Raw genomic sequence first — 19,763 nt, 5'->3', positions numbered from 1 at the left:
CTCTTGTGCACATACGGATTTGAATCAAAAGAAAAGCCAAACATTTTCAAAGTTTACCCTTAACTTGGAACCATCTGGATTTTGTCATTGGCTTAGCATTAACCAAATAAAATTTAAGGTATCTCTAGACCATGGGCCTGTCTTAATCTTTTACAGAGCCCTTGTAAAACTGAGCATTTCCTGGGGGAATACGGCTGTGGGTTTCTAAGAGAAAATTCTCTGAGGAAAAACTGGAAAGAGTGTCCCATTCCTTGGACTCTGGAAGCCGCTGGGATACCCTGGGGGTTCAGGGGCTGACTGCCCTCGGACAGACTCTGGCAGTGAAATCAGAGCCCCCCATTGTACCAATGATTTGGGTGTGCTTGGGACTCTTTCAAACCCTTCTTTATTCACCATTCAGACAGGACCCATCTACCCAGAAGCTTGTTTTCAAAATCTAGGAAAACAGATGTTTTTGCTTATTTCCCTCTCTCTCATGCCAGAATGCGCACTAAGTCTTCACTGGGTTCTGAACTTGCCTTTTTTCTCTCTCTCTCTTTTTACTTTTAAAACAAATCTGGGAAGCGGGTCATTATTGTATAATAAAGGGGAAAGATGAGCATCCCAAACTGGCAAAGCTCTGTTTTAGACTCTAATGAAAATATTGAAGATCCTGAAGACAGGGTAGTCCTAAAAGTCGAGAGAGAGCAAGGTTGGCTCACTGAGGTCTGGAAGGGTCACAGAGAGTGTGGTTGTGGAAGGACTGTTGATTGAAGGTACACTGTGTACCAGGTGAGTCTCAGGCCACTTTTAATCCTTGGATTTTTTTTCAAGTATATTTTGTTTATTTGTTCATTTATTTATTTGGCTGTGCTGGGTCTTAGTTGCAGCCAATGGAATCCAGTTCCCTGACCAGGGATTGAACCCCCTCCTGCACTGGGAGCACAGAGTCTTAGCCACTGAACCACCAAGGAAGTCCCTATTTAGTCCCTAGATTTTATAACCAGACAGTTTGATGCTCTGTTAGTTTTCTTTTGCTGCTATAACATATCATCACAAATTTAGTGGCATAAAACAACATATATTTATTTTTAATATATTTTAAACTGCAGTCTAGTTGTACAATATCATTTGTTACAGGTATACAATATAGTCACAATTTTTAAAGGTTATATTCCATTTATAGTTATTATAAAATATTGGCCATATTCCCCACATTGCCCAATACATCCTTGTAGCTTATTTTGCACCTAACAGTTTGTACCTCCTGCTCCCCTCCCTCGGTATTGCACCTCCTTCCTCCCCTCTCCCCTCTGGTAACCACTGACTTGTTCTCTATATCTGGTGAATCTGCTTCTTTTTTTGTTGTTGTTATATTCTCTAGTTTGCTGTATTTGTTAGATTCCACATTTAAGTGGTATCATACAGTATTTGTCTTTCTGTGTCTGACTTATTTCATGTGGCATAAAACCCTCCAGGTCCATCCATGTTACTGCAAATGTGAAACATTTACTCTTTTTCATGGCTGAGTAGTATTCATTGTATATGTATACCGCATCTTCTTTATCCATTTACCTAAGCCAACACATATTTATTACCTCTCAATCTGTTGGTCAGAAATCTGACAGCGGTCACACTGGGCTGAATCCAGATGTCAACAGGGCTGTATTTCTTTCTGGAGTCTCTGTGAGAGCCTTTGTTTTCTCTCCTTACCTTCTCCAGCTTCTTGACCCTGGCCACATTCCTTAGTTTGTGTTCCTCTTCCTTCCTCTTCAAAGCCAGCCACAGCAAGTTGATTGTTTCTTACACTGCATCACTTTAATCTCATTTGCTTGCCTTCTTCACTTTTAACGACCTTGTGCTTTCACTGACCCACCTAGGTAATCCAGGATCATCTCCATAGTTTAAGGTTAGGTCCTGAACTCCATTGGCAGACTTTTAATCCCCCTTTGTCATGAAAAGTAATATATTTATAGGCTCCAGGGATTAGGACATGGATATCTTGGGGTGTGGATAATGATTGCCAACCACAGATACATAGGTCATTTATAGGGCTCCTCTGATAGCCCAATCGGTAAAGAATCCACCTGCAGTGCAGGAGACCTGGGTTCGATCTTGGGTCAGGAAGATCCCCTGGAGAAGGAAATGGCAATCCACTCCAGTACTCTTGCCTGGGAGATCCCATGGACAGAGGAGCCTGGAGGGCTACAGTCCACGGGGTCTGGACTACAGTCCAACAGAGTTGGCCACAACTGAGCAATTAACACTAATGACTAAACCACCACCACCATGCTAAACACAATAGCTGCATATATTGAACTATTTTAGTTGCAAGAAACAGGATCTAACTCAGACTAATAAGAAGAAAAGGATTTTGGTGCCTTATATACTTAGAAGAAAAATGTGGTTTCCTGTGCCAACAAGATCATCAAGGCACTCCGCTTCTTGGCTTGGCATTCTTTGTGGTGATTTTTTTTTTCAAGCACAAACTGTCTGCACGGTGTAAAATAGCTCCCGGGCAATACTAGGCTTCCATACTTCCTCAAGTTAGGATCCCAGAGATGAAACCACGACTTGTCTTTAGGTTGTTGTTTAGTCAGTAACTCATGTCCCCATGGACTGTAGCTCGCCAGGCTCCTCTGTCCATGGGATTGTCCATGGACAATTGTCCATTCTTGCCTTGTCCAAGGCAAGAATGAGTTACTGGAGAAGAAAATGGCAATCCACTTTTTACAAATGAGAAAAAGGAACCTGCCTCCCAAGGTAGGAGACATTTCCTTCTTCAAGGGATCTCCCCGACCAAGGAATCGAAGCCACGTCTCCTGCATTGGCCGGTGGGTCCTTTACCACTGAGCCACCCAGGGAAGCCCTCTCTTTAGGCAGCTCCAACAAAATCCTGAGGATGACTTCCATAGGCAGAAACCATCCCTGTGTACTTCAGCATTTTATGGCTGGATTTCAGAACCATGCAGTTGACGTACTATTCTGGTTCAGAGCTCATTTGCCTTCAAGCAATAAGACACTCAAACTTGGAAGAATGCAGAGGGAGGCTTACTCACGGCAAGAAGTAAGTTAATCCAGATTGTATATGAGAAGGAGGATTGCATGGTGATTAAGAGTCTTGGTTTTGGAATCAGACTGCTTGGGTTTTTGTCTAGTTCATTGCCTGTGTTTACCTGACCACTCTGTACCTCAGTTTTCTCATCTGTAAAATGTGCTTAATAAGAACACCTATCTCATGAGCTTGCTGTGAGCTTTGAATGTGTTAATACAAATAAAGTACTTAGAGTGGTACCTTGACATGGAGTGAACACTCACTAAATAATAGCTTTAATAATGATGATTGTTATTGTATAGCTATTGTTATTACAAGTACGTTTTCTGAGGATGGCTTAGGGCCCTGGTTAGGAACCAAGTCAGATATTTCCTTGGTTTCTCTTTTTCTAGCTGAGGCCACACAGTCTGTTATCTCTGAAACGTACTCAGCCACCTCAGGTGTGGTTCTCACCTATGAGGTGGATCTTCACCGGGCTGCCAGGTACCATCCTTTCACCTCTGGCCTTGACCTTGCACGTGTGTGTGTTGAGTCACTTCAGTCATGTCCAACTCTTTGTGACTCTGTGGACTGTAGCCCGCCAGGCTCCTCTGTCCATGGGATTCTCCAGACAAGAATACTGGAGTGGATTGCCATGCCCTCCTCCAGGGGATCTTCTGGACCCAGGGATCGAACCCATAACTCTTATGTCTCCTGGGCAGAGAGGTTCTTTATCACTAGCGCTATCTGGGAAGCCCCTTGACTATGCACGCCCACCCCCAAAAGAATGATAGTTAAGTGTTTCTGAGTGCAGAGTCTTGAGAGTCACTGATTAGTCTAACCCATGACTGGCTTTCAATAGTCATGCCCCCATTGTATTAGCTGTGACAAACCAGGTGCCCTTGTACACAGGGTTACCTCTCTCAGGGGGCATGGACGGGTCAGCTTAAGCTGAAGGGAAAAGTTGGGCTTAGCCAGGAAACTGACCAACTTGTCTTTGATGTGTATACCCTAGTAAATTAGAATTTTCCTGCAGCACAAAAGAGAATTGGTTTTGAAAAATAACGGTTACATCTAGATATTGGGGAACAGGACAGCACTGGGCACTGTTTGGTGCTGATGTGATTTAGCCTGTAGTACTTACAGAAGAAAAATGATCATTCTCCCATTGTTATAAATGATAGAGACATTTTCAGCTCCAGTTAAAAGTCCTCATTGGATGGACGAAGACACCATCATTTCGATGTAGAGCATCAATCTCAGAAACTCATTCCTAGAGCACACATCCCTGAGAGGGTGGAATGCATGCATTTGGTGTCAGGAGAATGGATTCCAGAGTGACCAAGGATGTCCCCAGAAGTCTTTCTTTTGCTGATGGGGGAAAATTCCACATTGAGTTTTTGTTCCCTGTGTCCTTCTCACCTTTCAAAGACCCCCGCCTCCCAGCTCTTTTCAGCATTTTCAGTCCGAGATGTTCAAAACATCTCGTAAGTGCACAGGTTTCTGCCTTCAGAGCGCTTGTCTGTTTCTCCAAGAATTTCAGTAAGAATCTTTCTGGTGAAGCCCTTCCATAGTGATGGTGAAAAAGAAGGGAGACTGGTGAAATTTCTTAGCCCTAAGCCCTATAGCAAAAGTGGACAGGCTTCAGATCTGGGTTGGGCATCTTTTGGAAGCACTGAAATTTGGGGGAAGACAAAGCATTGTTAAGATTTTGATAGAGGTCTGCTGGGAAAGTCTCCACTGGAAAGGCTCTTGTGCCCCTTTCTAGTTGAACATTCATAGGCTCCACACTGGCTTTCAGATGCACTGGTTTTGAAGCAGTCAACAAAAAAGCATCCTGCTGCCAGGGCCAACCATCAAAAAGAGAAGAGAGAGCAATGCAAACCGTAGGGGAATGAATGTGTGAGGGAGAAATAGTATAGAGCGGACATGTGGCTCTGCTGGCCTGATACCATGTACATTGTCTCCCCCAAAGGACCCCGTGGTTTAATGGATGGGGCTTTAACCTGCCCAGAGGTCAGTCTCTGCTGGACAAGTGGAACCTCATCCCCGAGGGCATTGACATACTCATGACACACGGACCTCCTCTAGGTAAGTGAAGCAAAGGTGTCCTTTCGTTATCTTTGATGCCTTTTTTTCCCAAGCATAATGTAATGCTTCAGGGACATAATCATTTTCCTCCCAAAAAAAAAGTGATTGAAAAAAGAAAAGTCAATGTCTTTAAAGAAACCCAGTATGATAATTAAACTCAGCAGTTCTGCTGGGCTTACAGGTGTTCTTGAAATTAAATTTTTTGATTTAGTCAACTCAGGAAAAAATCAAATGAGCATAGAGCACCACAGTCCTTTGAGCTTGATCATTTATTTTAAGAACTGTATTCACTTTGGAGTGAGGGGGTGGGGTGGGGACCTCCCAATCACAGGGCTTTTGAATGCTAATGAAATGATGGAATCTTTCATTCAGAGTAACTCATTTTCCTTTTCCATGTAATAGTGGAACCTAGGAGATCTTTAAAAGTTTAACACTGAGCTAATTATACAGGAAAAGAATCTTTTTTCTCTCTCTTTTTTAAAGCTGAAGTGTTAAGTAAGGACTTATGGTGGCTCAGGCGGGAAAAAAAAAATTGCCTGTAATGCGGGAGACCTGGGCTCGATCCCTGGATCTCCTGGAGGAGTGCATGGCACCCCACTCCAGTATTCTTGCCTGGAGACTCCCCATGGACAGAGGAGCCTGGTGAGCTACAGTCCATGGGGTCATAACGAGTTGGACATGACTGAGCGACTAGACACAGCAGTGTGTTGAACCTTACTTAAAGATGCTGGATCTTACAGATACAGTGAAGCTGCATCCAGCTTTAGATTGCCAATGTGCACTACAGCTACCTTCAGTTATCCAGACTGTGGGCCAGAAGATGATTATTTGATTTATATAATTATCTTCTAATGATTCATGTGCTTGTTAGTGGTTCGGTTTAGTCACAGAATATTTTTCAAATATTTTCTTTCTCCACCCCATGGACTGTAGCCAACCAGGCTCCTCTGCCCCTGGGATTCCTCGGGCAAGAATATTGGAGTGGGTTGCCATTTCCTTCTCCAGGGGATCTTCCCAGCCCAGGAATTGAACCTATATCTCCTGCTTGGCAGGCAGATTCTTTACTGCTGAGCCACCTGGGAAGCCCCTTTTCAAACAGGACCACCACCCTGATCCTCCCATCTACTGAGTGTCTATTATGCTGGCACATCCTTGTCAAACGAAGGTATTCTCAGACAATCCAGATGCTTCCTTTATAGTAGGAGAGTTTCCTTTTTAAAAAAAAAAAAAATTGTATTCAAAACCAGATAACATGAAATCTATCGTCTTAAATTGTTAAATGTTCAGTGCTAGGAAAGTTTTCTTGATCCTCTTGGTTTGGAGAGAGGGGGAAGACAATGCAAATATAAATGATTTTTGTAATTTTTTTCCTGTGGTTTGGGGTTGCTGTCCATGTCACTTCCCTACTCTGTCAACCTGAAAAATAAAAAATACCTAATGCACATCCCCTAATGTGAATTTAATCTTCATAGATGTTACCCCTCCCTACCCACACCACTTAGTGCTGCCTTCCTGCCCTAAGAAACAGCGGAAGGGAGGACCAGGGCATGAGCCACGGTGGCACATTTTCATAAAGAGGAGTGAAGGGGAAACAAGACAAGGAGCCAGTTCTGTTGCAGACAGGGAATTTATACAGATTTGCACAAGATCAGCACTTTCCAACTTTTCAAAGCTTCAGAATCTCCATCCCTGTGCTTTTTCCCTACCCTACCCCCACCTCCTCCATACTTTACACAGTTATACTTATCAGTAACCTTTATCAAGTCATAAGTAATTAATTTCCCTGTTTTGCAATCATTGGAGACTAAGTCATTAAATTGTTGGCTAAGTATTCTGCTCAGCATGAGTTCAGTAGAGAGACACTGCAGAGACCAAATCCTAGCCAACTCCATCCTTTCCCTTAGTTACCTAGTTAGGTCTGGGCTTGATCCTGTCTACTGTCAGGGACTTGGGCATCCTCAGCATAGAAATGTTTACCTGCCGGAAGTATTATTTGGAAAATAACTTTGAACAGAACAATTGATTTGTTGTTAACAAAGTCATTAGCTTTGGTACAAAAGTAAGTGGTAGTCAGTCTGAATTCTGGCCTCCAAAGAATTCATACATTCCAGGAACTCTTTTTTTTTTTAATTAATTTTATTGGCGTATAGTTGCTTTACAATATTGTATTGGTTTCTTCTGTGCAACAAAGTGAATTAGCTACCCGTATGCATCTATCTCTTTTGGGGGAGATTTCCTTCCCATTTAGGTCACCGCAGAGCATTGAGTAGCATTTCTTGTGCTATACAGCAGGTTCTCATCAGTTATCTATTTTAGACATAGTATCAGTAGTGTATATATGTTAATCCTAATCTCCCAATTCATCCCACCCCCATCTGGGAACTCGTAATAAAGAGGCTACCATCCCCCTCTTTGTAGTAAAGTTGGAGTAACCTAGAGAGTGGTTGTGCATGTAGCAGAATAAGATCTACATCAGAGAGTTCCAAAATGTTAGTGAAAGTGAAAGTCGCTCAGTCGTGTTTGACTCTTTGCGACCCCATGGACTTTACAGTCCATGGAATTCTCCAGGCCAGAATACTAGAGTGAGTAGCCGTTCCCTCTTCCAGGGGCATCTTCCCAACCCAGAAATTGAACCGGGTCTCCGGCATTGGAGGTGGATTCTTTATCAACTGAGCTATCAGAGAAGCTCTATTAATAAAAAAAAGTCAGGCAAAGTTTTCATTAGGTAAAGCTGAACATTAATCAGTATAGTTAACTGGGAATTCTTGTGAACATTCTGGACTAGGAGGTAGGAGGTGGATGTGGGGATTGGCCTTGAATCTTTTCCTGTTAAGAAAGGACCCATGGCACATGGGACTTCATTATTATGATACAAGCAAGACACTTTTGAGATGTTTTTCCTCTTCCAAAAAAAAAAAAAAAAATCCATGAGGGAATATGCCAATCACTGTGGGTTAAAGTTTTTCCTCTAATTAGCAAAGTTTTGAAATCTCTGATTGAATTTTTTTATAGAGCCCCTTGCTTGTAGTCCATGCTTTTCCATATTCTCTGTCCATTCCCCAGTCAGCATGTCTTTATAGAGATGTTAAAACTTCGTTTCTACTGTTTTGCCAAACAAAGTGGAGGGAGCTGGCCTCTCCCTTTCTGCCTGATCAGTTCTGAGTAGTAGAAATCACCTAATGGAGCAATGGTGTGTGTTCCCACTGATTATGACTTAGCCTTTTGGCCTGTCTGCTTTCCTAACACCCCAGCCCGCTGAGGCGATTGGATTCCATTCTGGGCCATAATCTTTTGCTATAATTGATGTCAGTTTTCATGGATTTTCTGCATTAGGCATAGAACTAAGTGGCTTTTCCATAAAGGCAGTCCATCAGCCCCAGCTAACTGCATGCCACCACAGGGTCACCATGGTTGCCCCGTTGCTAGAGAGGAGACCAGAGGAAAAGCTTGGCATTCCCAAGCTTGGGTCATCAGAAACCACCAAGGGTTAGGGGTTGACGTGTTTAAAGTGAACAAGGACTTCCCTGGCGATCCAATGGTTAGGAGTCTGTACTTCCACTGCAAGGGGGCATGGGTTCAATCCCTGGTCGGGGAACTCTTAAGATTCCACACGCCCCTCTGTGCTGCCAAAGATAAAAAATGAAAATAAAAATACAATAAAGAGAACAAGGTATCTTGTGGCCAGTTTATAGGAAGTCCCTCCTAGCCCTTCTTCTTTAAAGTCTACATCTTGGAAGTAGACTGCTCTAAGACAGCTATAATTTAAAAAAGAAAGCAACTGAATTGAGAGAAAAAGAGAGAGTATGGGACTGCCGGGAATAAATGTCATTGGGCCCATGAAGAAGATTTGAAGCCCATGGCTGAATAAATCAAATCCCTTACAGGGAGGGGGAAGAAATGTTAATTAACAGAAGAAAAAAAAATGGAAACCAAAAAAAAAAAATTTTTCAAGATCCTAAAGAAGACAAAGTGACGAGTGAAAAGTTCCTTAAAAGCCATTGTAAGCTTTAATGGGGAGGCTAGGATTACAGATAATGTAATAAACCTTCTGTGAGTTATGGCTTCCTGAAAGTCTAAATGAAACCTTACCTGAAGACAGAAAATTAAGAGTATTGATTGCATTTTACCCTTAGGTTTTCGAGACTGGGTTCCAAAGGAGCTTCAGAGAGTGGGCTGCGTGGAGCTTTTAAACACAGTCCAGAGGCGAGTCCGGCCCAAACTCCATGTGTTTGGTGGAATCCATGAAGGTAAGACCAGAAGAAAGGGGTTCACAACATTATGAGTCATTATCCATGATCTCATTCCACGACGGAGACCTTAGTTACCGGGAATAACTAGAGTGGTGATTGCCAAACTCTTTACCTGTGGAATGCTTTCAATGAGATGAAATGTTATGAGAAATACTTGCATATAAAGCTGAGAAGTATTTTGTGGAGAACTGCTCTCTTTTAAGCTGAATGTGTGTACTCAGTCACTCAGTCGTGTCCAACTCTTTGTGACTCCGTAGACTGTAGCCCACCAGTCTCCTCTGTCTGTCAGGGTTCTCCAGGCAATACTGGAGTGGCTTGCCATGCCCTTCTGCATTAAGAGGAAGAAACCAAATCTGGTCCACCTTTTGGGAAACCCATCACCCATCCAGATGACTTCCGGAATCTCAGGGCTCTGATGAAGAGTGTTTGATAACCACTATTGCAGAGCAGCACTGATGGAATAAAGGACAGATTTTCTCTTTAAGAGCGTTAGAAGAAATGGCCTGGATTTTAGACTAAATAATGTCCTTGGCCTCTTCCTACCTATAAATGTTATAATTCATATAGAATATACACAAGACAAGACTTTCTCCAAAAAATATTAATAACTTTGCACATGCAATGAAAGATATAGAACTGAAGTGGTGGAACCTACACATTTGTAGGTAGACTTTTCCTTACTAAGCTCAGAAAACCATTTCAGACTTCTCAGAAATCATCAGTGCTTTTAGTTGGGCCTGAGGTTAAACAGCATAATTAAATCTCCCCTAGATGGGAACTGGTCAAGTTGCTGTTTTCTGCCTTTCAGGGTAAGCTGTGAAGTCAAGTTCACAGAATCTGAAAGCCTCGCTGGAGGCCCTAGATTTTGCCTCTCGTCACTTTTTCAAACCGGGGGTCCCTGGGCCTTGGGACAGACAAACCTTAGGTTTTGTGGTTGTACCATCATCTCCTGGTTACATATGTTTGTGTGCAATAAGTGTGTGTATGTGGGCAGCCTCCATATTCACTTGCCTATGGCTGTTACTCTGAGTTATTTATGAACCCGCAGGTGAGGAGTTTAGGCCTGGCACTGCAAAAAAACAAAGTTTGCTTTGCAAAGTCCTCAATCCAGTGGCTTCCTGGCTAGGTGGCTAATAAACAGCATATTGAAAATCATCCTACTTGGGCCAGAGAAAATCCAGCTTGCTCCGAGTGCAGGCACGAGCTGTGTGGATGGAGAGCAGGGGGCCAGCTCCCTGAGAGCAGATATCATCCTGCCCTGACTTTGAGCCACACTCTTTGGAAAGGAGGGCACTTCTCTAAGGCCTGATACAGGCTGGGAGTAGAAGGATGGAAGATCATGTCTAAATAGCATTTCTGGGGAGCAGTTATGAATTTCTGCATCCTCGCCTATAAGTTTGCATTTTATCCTTTTTAAAAAACTCATTAATTAGCTTTAAAGTAGCCAGACAATTGGGGAATTCCACTGAAGTCCCCAAATAATAAACTTGCTTAAAAGGAAGGAGATCATATTCAAATAAACTTGTCTCGCTTTTATTCGTTTAAGACAGCTGAAGAGGGCAGAGAGAGGGCAAATACCAGCCTCTTGATGGAGAGAGATAACAAGACTTTATGACCCCAGAACGAAACAGTGCACATTTTAAATGCTTCTTTTCTTTTCTTAAGAGATTTTTTCCATTGACCCTCATTAAGCTCTCCACAGGCTTATTTAGAGAAATTTTAGCAAATGGAAGGGGGAAAAAAAAGCCTTATCAGTTATTTGTATAAGTCCTGATAAATTTCTTTTTTTCACAGATGTAGACTTGTGTGCCATAAGAACCTGATACCGACATAGAATTACAAACTTAATTACAGAGGCTGTAAGACAAAATATAAGGTATCCAGGGACATGTGTGAATCTGCAAACGTGCTAAAAATTTCAACATGTTGAAATGTATAAGAGATACGAATATACGTACCAAAGGCCCAGAGAAACTTGCTTAGCTTTCTTCTCATAGGTCACAGGAGATGTATCCCACCTATGGGAAGAGTTTTCGCTTGAGCCAGTATCCAGTGGGGTAGGAAGTGTAGGAAGCAGTATCCTATATGGTATCTCTCCAGACCACTTGGACATTTAATTGTTTCTCGTTTAGTTCCTAAGTTGTGTCCGACTCTTTGCGACCTCAAAGGTGGTAGCCCACCAGCCTCCTTTGTCCATAGGATTTTCCAGGCAAGATTACTGGAGAGCGTTGCCATTTCCTTCTCCAGGGGATATTCCTGACCCAGAAGTTGAATCCAAGTCTCCTGCATTGCAGGCAGATTCTTCACTGCTGAGCTACCCAGAAAGACCCCAGATATTTGATTATTACTGATTCTTTTGAATAAAATGGAACTCAGCATCAAAGTCACACAATGCAAGTAAGAAAATGTTGACTAAAAAGATGCACAACGTGAGAGTTTTGAATTAAGTTTTATTGGTGGCAAAATGAGAACTGCAGCCTGGGAGACAGCACCTCAGATAACTGAGAAACTGTTCCAAAGAGGTAGTAGCGGAACGTCAATATGTAAGATTTTGCTGAAGGGGGCATGCAGTGTAATCAAGCATTTACTTTATAAAAGCTTTTCTGCTAGTCACGAGGAGCTGATGTCACCATGAAGGGATTTAGTGCTTTTCTAGATACGAAGAGATGCAAGGGTTGGGGTCCATATAGTCAAAGCTATGGTTTTTCCAGTAATCATGTACAGATGTGAGAGATGGACCATAAAGAAGGCTGAGCACTGAAGAATTGATGCTTTGAAATTGTGCTGTTGGGGAAGACTCTTTTGAGAGTCCCTTGGACTGCAAGGAGATCCAACCAGTCCATCCTAAAGGAAATCAGTCCTGAATATTCATTGGAAGGACTGATGCTAAAGCTCCAATACTTTGGCCACCTGATGTGAAGAGCTGACCCATTAGAAAAGACCCTGATGCTGGGAAAGATTGAAGGTGGGAGGAGAAGGGGAAGACAGAGGATGAGATGATTGGATGGCATCACCGACTCGATGGACATGAGTTTGAGCAAACTCCCAGAGATGGTGAAGGGCAGGGAAGCCTGGAATGCTGCAGTCCACGGTTCACAGAGTCGGACACGACTGAGCGACTGAACAACAGAGGATTGGGGTCATGAAATCAGTTCCTGAAAATATCTTAACTATCTAAAGACCTGTTCCACCAGTTTCCCTGGAGCACAGAGTGCCTCACTCTCCATCCTGACCTGCCTTCAGGGCATGTCGAAAAGTCAACAGCTACAGCGACACAGGATTCCGTCTCCACAGAGGCAGATGGCAAATGCCCTTGGCAAGCACCAATTTATAGTTGACAGTAAGATCACTTAGTGTTGGAGTTTCCCTGATGGTCTAGTGGCTAGGATTCCAGCACTTCCAATTCAGGGGGCCCAGGTTTGATTCCTGGTCAAGGAACTAGATCCCACATGCCACAACCAAAGATCCTGCATGCAGCAACTGAGACCCAGTGTAGCCAAAGAAATTAATTAATTTTGAAAAGATAACATTGTTAACTTTCATTGGGGGCAGTTTAGAGCTTATTTTATAAATAAGGAAGCTAGGTATTCATGTCTCTCAACTCCCAGAGCAATACCAGTACCCTGTGTGAGTCTCACCTGTCTTGAAGCCCATTTGGGGTTGAGTGAAGGATGTGTTTGCCCTTGAGGAGTTTATGTTACTCATCTTCTTCCCTGGAACTCAATAGTTAATACAGGGCTTTGAAATGAAAATCATATTTGAAAAAAGAGGGAAACAATGTTTTTTCTTTATTCTCACTAGTAAAGAAATCACAGCCTCTCCTCTAATATAGAGTGTTGAAATAAATTAAAAGGAATCCCTTTTCTTTGAAATAGAGGATTCCCCCTTTAAAGAAAATAAAATCGGGAGGCAGCTTCTGAAAGCTGTAACATCCAGAGGGGGCTCCACTGAATTTCATCTCACTTCCCACTGGCAAAGACTTTTTTGTTTTCCTTGTCTGATAGTCCTGCACTGAGTCACTATCATTTGTATATTTCACAGTAAGTGTGACACTCTCTCTCCACAGGTTACGGCATTATGACCGACGGTTACACAACGTACATCAATGCCTCAACGTGTACAGTCAGCTTTCAACCGACCAACCCTCCAATTATATTTGACCTTCCAAACCCACAGGGTTCCTGAAGCTCCAGACACCCAATTGGAATGTGAGGGAAGGTCTAAAAAAACTGCCATTTTTCTAATTATAAACTTACATTCTCTTCCTTGTTTATTTCCAGATCCTGTGAGTTCTTTTTGTAAATTGCTGGAACACAAATGATGCTAGAGGTTATGCTTCTTCTTCTTCTTTTTTTTTAAAAATGGGGCATCCATTTGGAATCAAAAGAGCATTGTGAATTTGTAAAATGACTTCTGTTTTCTCAAAGGCCACGCCATTGTAAATTGTTAGTGTTCGCCAAAGGACAGCCAAGCTTTCTTTTGAAAAGGTGACAAAAGTCTTATTTTAATATGCTTTAAGCTGGAAAAAAAAAAAAAAAGAAATAAAGCAGGTAGGCAGTGTTTTAAAAACTACCCAGATTTGCACAACAGTTTAAGAGTATTGTTTGAAGTATTTTATTTTTATGATGTTTGTTGTTGTTGTTGTTTTTCTTGGGAATGCTTCTTTTTTGCAGACGTGGCCCAGATTTAGAGCAATCTTTGCAACAAAAGTAGGCATGGAAAAGACTTCCCTTCACACTCTCACTGTAAAGCAAGCTGTGTCAAGGGAAAAATACAACTCTCGTTTAGAGGATGGCTTAGCTAGTGAGATCCATATTGTGGTTATACAAGGTCTCATCGTTTGTTTGTTTCTTTTAAATTATTTTAGCTTTAAAAATATGGAAATGGAATCTGTCAAGAGCAGGTATTTCATGCAGTTAAAAAAAACGAGCGTGCGGACTCCTTTTCAATATGGGTTTATATATATAAATATTTTTCGTGTATTATGACTAAGTTAGGAGTTTAATATTGCCAAGAACAGTACAACTGTAAAGGGGTGCTTGATACTGGAGCATCAGAAGTCCGAAGGAGCTGACGCATGTTCTCAGAACTCAAGGTCTTAAAGAGCTTGAGTTAAATCTAGGTACACTCGCAGGCGTGTATAGATTTAAATGGATGCAATGGAAGCTAACTAAAATGAGGCTTAGTTGTCCTTTATATTTAAATACCCTGAACTGTCTTCTTACGTCCTCCCCACCCCCCACCCCCATTTTGCACTGTGTGTCGATGCAATCTTTGCTAGCACAAAATATTGTCGCTAATAGTCATTTCTGTTTCCCCATTGTAAATGCTGTTGAGCTTTATTCTATTTTATGTTATCTTGTTAATGAAATTTAGGAAAGCAGTTGTTTCTTTAAATTTATTGTGATATTCTATATCTAGCGGCCTTTATATGCAAATAAAATTGCAAGATTTTTAAATCTGTGCTGTTTGGAGGGTTGGCTGGTGGGAGGATGGTAGTTTAGTCCTGGGGAAAGAGGGGTTTATTCATATGCAACATTAGTACTCCCTTTCAGAGGAATTAGAATAAGTGACTTTTTTTTTTCTAATTTTCAATAAATTTTTATTACCTTCCATTCACGGGCTGGCAGGTAGATCGATAAGGCACTCAGTGTACTCTTTCCTTCCATCATGCTGTCATCTATCTTGCTGTAGATTTCAGAGGGTGAGGATTTCATCTTTAGCTATTGTAATGTCTGTAGGAACAGAGGGACTGTGCAGAAGAGGGACTGTTGTGGACATGTGTGTGGGAATGAGAAGACAAACCAGTGGGTAACGGAGTAACCCCTGCATGATCCCTTTTGTCCCCAGGAGCAGTCACCATCCCTCACTTTTTTAAAATAACGTCCACCACTAGAATCCCTGGAAGAGGAAATGGCAACCCACTCCAGTATTCTTGCCTGGGAAATCCCATGGACAGAGGAGCCTGGCAGGCTATAGTCCATGGGGTTGCAGAGAGTCAGACATGACTTAGAGATTGAGCACGCGCACCACTAGAATGCTGTAGCAGCCAGGAGGCAGCAGGGGGCCAGGTGGGGAAAACCATATTACGTCTTTTTTATTTTCTCTGGAAGAGCCATTAAAGAAAAGCAGCGTGATCTTGAATCTGCAATATATCCCTACGTCTGCATTCCAGTGCCTGTTGGATTGTAGCATTCTAACACATCTTCCTCCCTTCCTACCCACAAGGCATCCTTTGGTATAATCCACAAAAAGAATTCTTTGATTTCAGTACCAACAAATTACAGAGAATGTCTTAGGCCAGAATTCTGGCTCAGAGTCATACTGTTAATACTCATGAAGAGTCTTGGGTGGCCACCCAGAGCCAGAAGTGGTCCATGACCTTAGTAGCTGAGATGTGCTATGGAGGTAAACCATACTTCCTTGACCTACTGCATCAGCAGAAGAGGGTGGTGATTTCAGGCTCATTCCCCGGGTGCTGAACTGAGCATTGACCAAATGGGAATTTCAGCTGGTCACGGTGTAGGGAGTTAGGCCCAGCCAGACTTCTGGAAAAGCAGGCTCTCCAGAGACAGGTGGATGATCATGATGACAAGTGTGCGTGCCCAGCCCTTGAGAGCACGTCTGGACACTAATTAAGCTAAGCACTTACTAAAATTGCTTTCCATTGTGTGGGGGCAGGAAGCAGCCCAGTCTGTTAATCTACGGGGTGGACTGGCTCAGACAGAGCTTCCTTCAGCCGGTCCAGGTTCACCATTCCATATGTGTGAACTGCCTCCGGGGGCCCAGGATGACTGTCCCAAGGCCAGACGTTTTCTCCGCTGGGCCTTATAACAAGGAAACATCGGAAATAGCTTAGACATCGTGCACTTACTATCCTTCTGTCACCAGGCACTCTGCTGAGTCGGTTTCCTATTTTGTTTTTGTTGTTGTTATTCAGTTACCAACTCGTGTCTGACTCTTTGCAACCCCAGGGACTGCAGCACGCCAGGCTTCCCTGTCCTTCACTATATCCTGGAGTTTGCTCAAATTCATGTCCATTGAGTTGGTGAGGGTAGCCAACCATCTCATCCTCTGCCGCCCCCCTCTTCTTTTGCCTTCAATTTCTTCCCCAGCATCAGGGTCTCAGAATCATGGAAGAGGTTACATAAACCCCACTTTTTAGATAGGAAACTGAGACTCCAAAAGTTAAATCACTTTCCCTAGGAAAATGGAAGCTTCAAATTCATTCCCTAGGGAAATGGAAGGTCTATTTGACTCTCTAGTCAATACCCTTTTCATCACCCTACCTCTAGGACAGAAAGGAGAATGCCGTCCAAGAGCTGATAGAAGACTGATGGGTCTGGGGGTACTCCCTTGTCCCTCACCTAGGGGCCTGCTGAAGCACACTGCACAGGGCTTTAAGACTGCAGCCAGCTGAACCACGTCCTTCCCACTTGAAGCCTAGCACAGTGTGGTGCAGAGAGCACAGAGCCTAGAGCCAGCGCCTGGCTCCCCAGCGCCTGGCTCTCCCTCAAACTTTGGCTGGGTACTCACCCTTCCTGTAAAATGGGGGTGATGGTGATGATGATGACGTCATTGTACATTGTTGGTCTACGTTACATGATGTGGAGATCACTGCCTGGCATCTTAGTAAGCGGTAACACATGCTTGTTAAACACCGTCTCCTGTGCTGCCTTGAGATTCTCCAGGCAGGACCTGCCGTCGACTCCTCACCTACAAGAGCATTTTTTCCGAGAAAGTGTGTCTGTTTGCAGTCATTGGAAACTATTTATAATCCCTCTTTATAAGACTATGTCTTCTCTGGAGAAATGTTCGTTTAGATCTTCTACCCATTGAGCTGTATGAGCTGCTTATATGTTTTGGAGAGTAATCTTTTGTCAGTTGTTTCATTTGCAATTATTTCCTCCCATTCTGAGGGTTGTCTTTTAATCTTGTTTATTGTTTCCTTTGCTGTGCAAAAGCTTTTAGGTTTCATTAAGTCTCATTTGTTTATCTTTGTTTTTATTTCCATTATTCTAGACCACCATGTGTAAACTAGATAGCCAGTAAGAAGTTGCTGTTTAACACAGGGAGGCCAGGCAGGCACTCTGATGATGTGCAGGGCTGGGGTGTGGGGAGGGGAGGGAGGTGATAGATGTGTAATTATGGCTGGTTTGCATTGTTGTATGACAGAGACCATCACAACATTGTAAAGCAATTTTCCTCCAATTAAAAAATAAATTAAAAAAAAGAACATGAAGAATGCCAAGGGCATTTGCTAGAGGCAGATCAGGGAGACTGATTTTTCAGTTTGGGTATCTTAGTTTGCAAAATCCCATCTAATCTCAGAACAGGAAGGGGGCTGTATTCTTTCAAGTCGCATTAAACGGCACCCATGGATCTTAGCCTCTCTTGCCCTTTGGGTCTTTACATTTCATCTCACCATCTTTTTTCAAGCTCAATTAGTGAATTTTTTCTCTACATTTTCTCCCCAGCTCCTTTTGTCTTATAAAGATGCTGGGGGATGCCAAAATCCCCTTAAGAGGCAGGTCACTGTTGTTCTGACAGGTGGCCAGTGTTAAGCCTGCCTTCATCTCCATCACTTAAGTAAATAAATACTGTGACCCAGGTCTTAAGTAGGGAGAAACAGAAGCTGGGAGGATTGGGGACTTGTCAATTGCAGATAAAACACTTGCTGTGCCCAGAATAATCCCCCTTCCCCCGACCCTCATCCAGCAAGAATGTGCTGCTTTGATAGAGTTAACGTCCACATGGTATTTTGCTTTCCCAGTGTCTTTTCATGCCCTTCTCACGCCTTCCCATTCCCACTTGCCTAAACATTTTAAGGTACTTTTTGTTTAATTATTAAACCAAAGTGAGTTCAGAGATTAAGTGAATTTTGAGAATTTGGCTCTGAGCTGAGGCATTTAGAAATAGTGCTGGGCATGGGGCAGGAGGTCGTTAGAGGTGGGGAGGGGTCCTGGACTGGACAGTCTTAATGAGTGGTTTCATAGAAGGCTCTAAGCCCACTTCTGGCTGTCACCTTCTTGACACAAACGTTTTTTCTCCTGCTCTGCAGGGAGGAAGCAGGATTGCTGATGTGTGACTCAGAAGTTTAAAGCTGTTTTCTTCTCCTTTGCAAAACGTCACCTCTACCAACCTACTTCTGTCCTTCCTTTCCATGGAAGAGAAAAGCATGCCTAACTGAAAAGCCTCTCTGAGAAGCCTCTCTGGATGCCTGTATAAAATCACTTGTGCAGCTCGTGAGAAGTTCAGAGAGGGTCAGTGGCACCATCATGCTCACACAGCAGATTCAAAAAGATAGCCCTGCACTGACATTCGGACTCTTAACTTTGAACATAAACGGCTCTCTCAACTTGACATTCAGGAATAATCGAAGATGGGGAGATGAGTTTGGCCAGACATAATGTAATTTTGTAGCCAAGAACAAGTTGCCTATATGGGGCTTATTAAACCAGATTACTTGAAAAAAGCTCAGAATCTGACCCCTAAGTGTTCCCATGAGTGGTCACTTTTTTCCCTTCAATTTGTCCACCTACACTTTCTCTGATGGGCAGCCAGTTCCTTCTACTGGAAGAGATGCGTGCCTGTTTCTGTCTTTGCTCCCTCTGAACTTGGACTGCTCTCCATCATGCATTTTGACACGCATGCACATGTCCAGTCTGGAAGACACTGGGTAGGGGTCAGAGCCCCCAACTTTGGCACCAGACATGGTTGTTTCCACATCCCAGCTCTGTCATTGGCCATCTGGGTAGCCAATGACACCTCAGCCTCAGGCTCCACACCTGTGTAATGGGAATGCTTCCTACCAACTCTGACGGTGGACTTGTCAGAGCAGATAATAACATCATAGGATCCTGGGCCCAGTGAGCTGTTATTTAAAAATGGAAGACTTTATTCTGCCAGCCATCATACTTTCTTACAAATGCAGAAAGAAACATGTAGCTTGTTTTTCTCTGTTAGAGCCTTTTACATGAGAAAGTGAATTCCTTGAGCTGGACTGAGTCAGGTTAAAGGAGCTGCAAAGCCCAGCCACCTATAAATCAAACTCTTTAAATTCCTGTCTCTCTCTCTCCCTCTCTGAGCTACCTGACAAAACATTTGTGGTAGGTTCTTCTCGACCCCTTCTTATTTCCTTCCTGAATTAGGGATGCCTTACAAGACAAAAATCTTGAGGTAAAAGGCCTTTCATATCCGAGAGCATCTATATCTGGGTAATGGTGAGAGAGAAAAATGCATTTCCATTAGGAAGCATGGCCACAGTGGTACTAAAAGCACGAGTAGACTAAACATACAGAGCGGAGAGCCTGTGCCCATCAATCAGCTTTGATTTTTATGAAGCCACAGTTACCATGAGGTGCATCTGAATGCTCTCAGAGCCCACTTACCAAGGGAGAGGGCTGTGA

General features: G+C 43.0%; 1 protein-coding gene across 1 annotated transcript in view; it reads left to right on the top strand.

Annotated features, from left to right (window-relative positions):
• Positions 1-14,813, top strand: part of MPPED2 (metallophosphoesterase domain containing 2) — a 209,459-nt gene extending 194,646 nt beyond the window's left edge. Inside the window, exons 5-7 of the mRNA XM_040258927.1 lie at positions 4,989-5,104; positions 9,238-9,351; positions 13,421-14,813. Coding sequence (XP_040114861.1) covers positions 4,989-5,104; positions 9,238-9,351; positions 13,421-13,539 — 349 coding nt within the window. The 3' untranslated portion in view covers positions 13,540-14,813. The remainder of the gene's footprint in view (positions 1-4,988; positions 5,105-9,237; positions 9,352-13,420) is intronic.
• The last annotated feature ends 4,950 nt before the right edge of the window (positions 14,814-19,763 follow it).

Source organism: Oryx dammah, unplaced genomic scaffold (genome assembly GCF_014754425.2).
Source record: "Oryx dammah isolate SB20612 unplaced genomic scaffold, SCBI_Odam_1.1 HiC_scaffold_17, whole genome shotgun sequence".
Taxonomy (NCBI): Eukaryota; Metazoa; Chordata; class Mammalia; order Artiodactyla; family Bovidae; genus Oryx; species Oryx dammah.
This window is presented reverse-complemented; position numbering and strand designations above follow the sequence as displayed.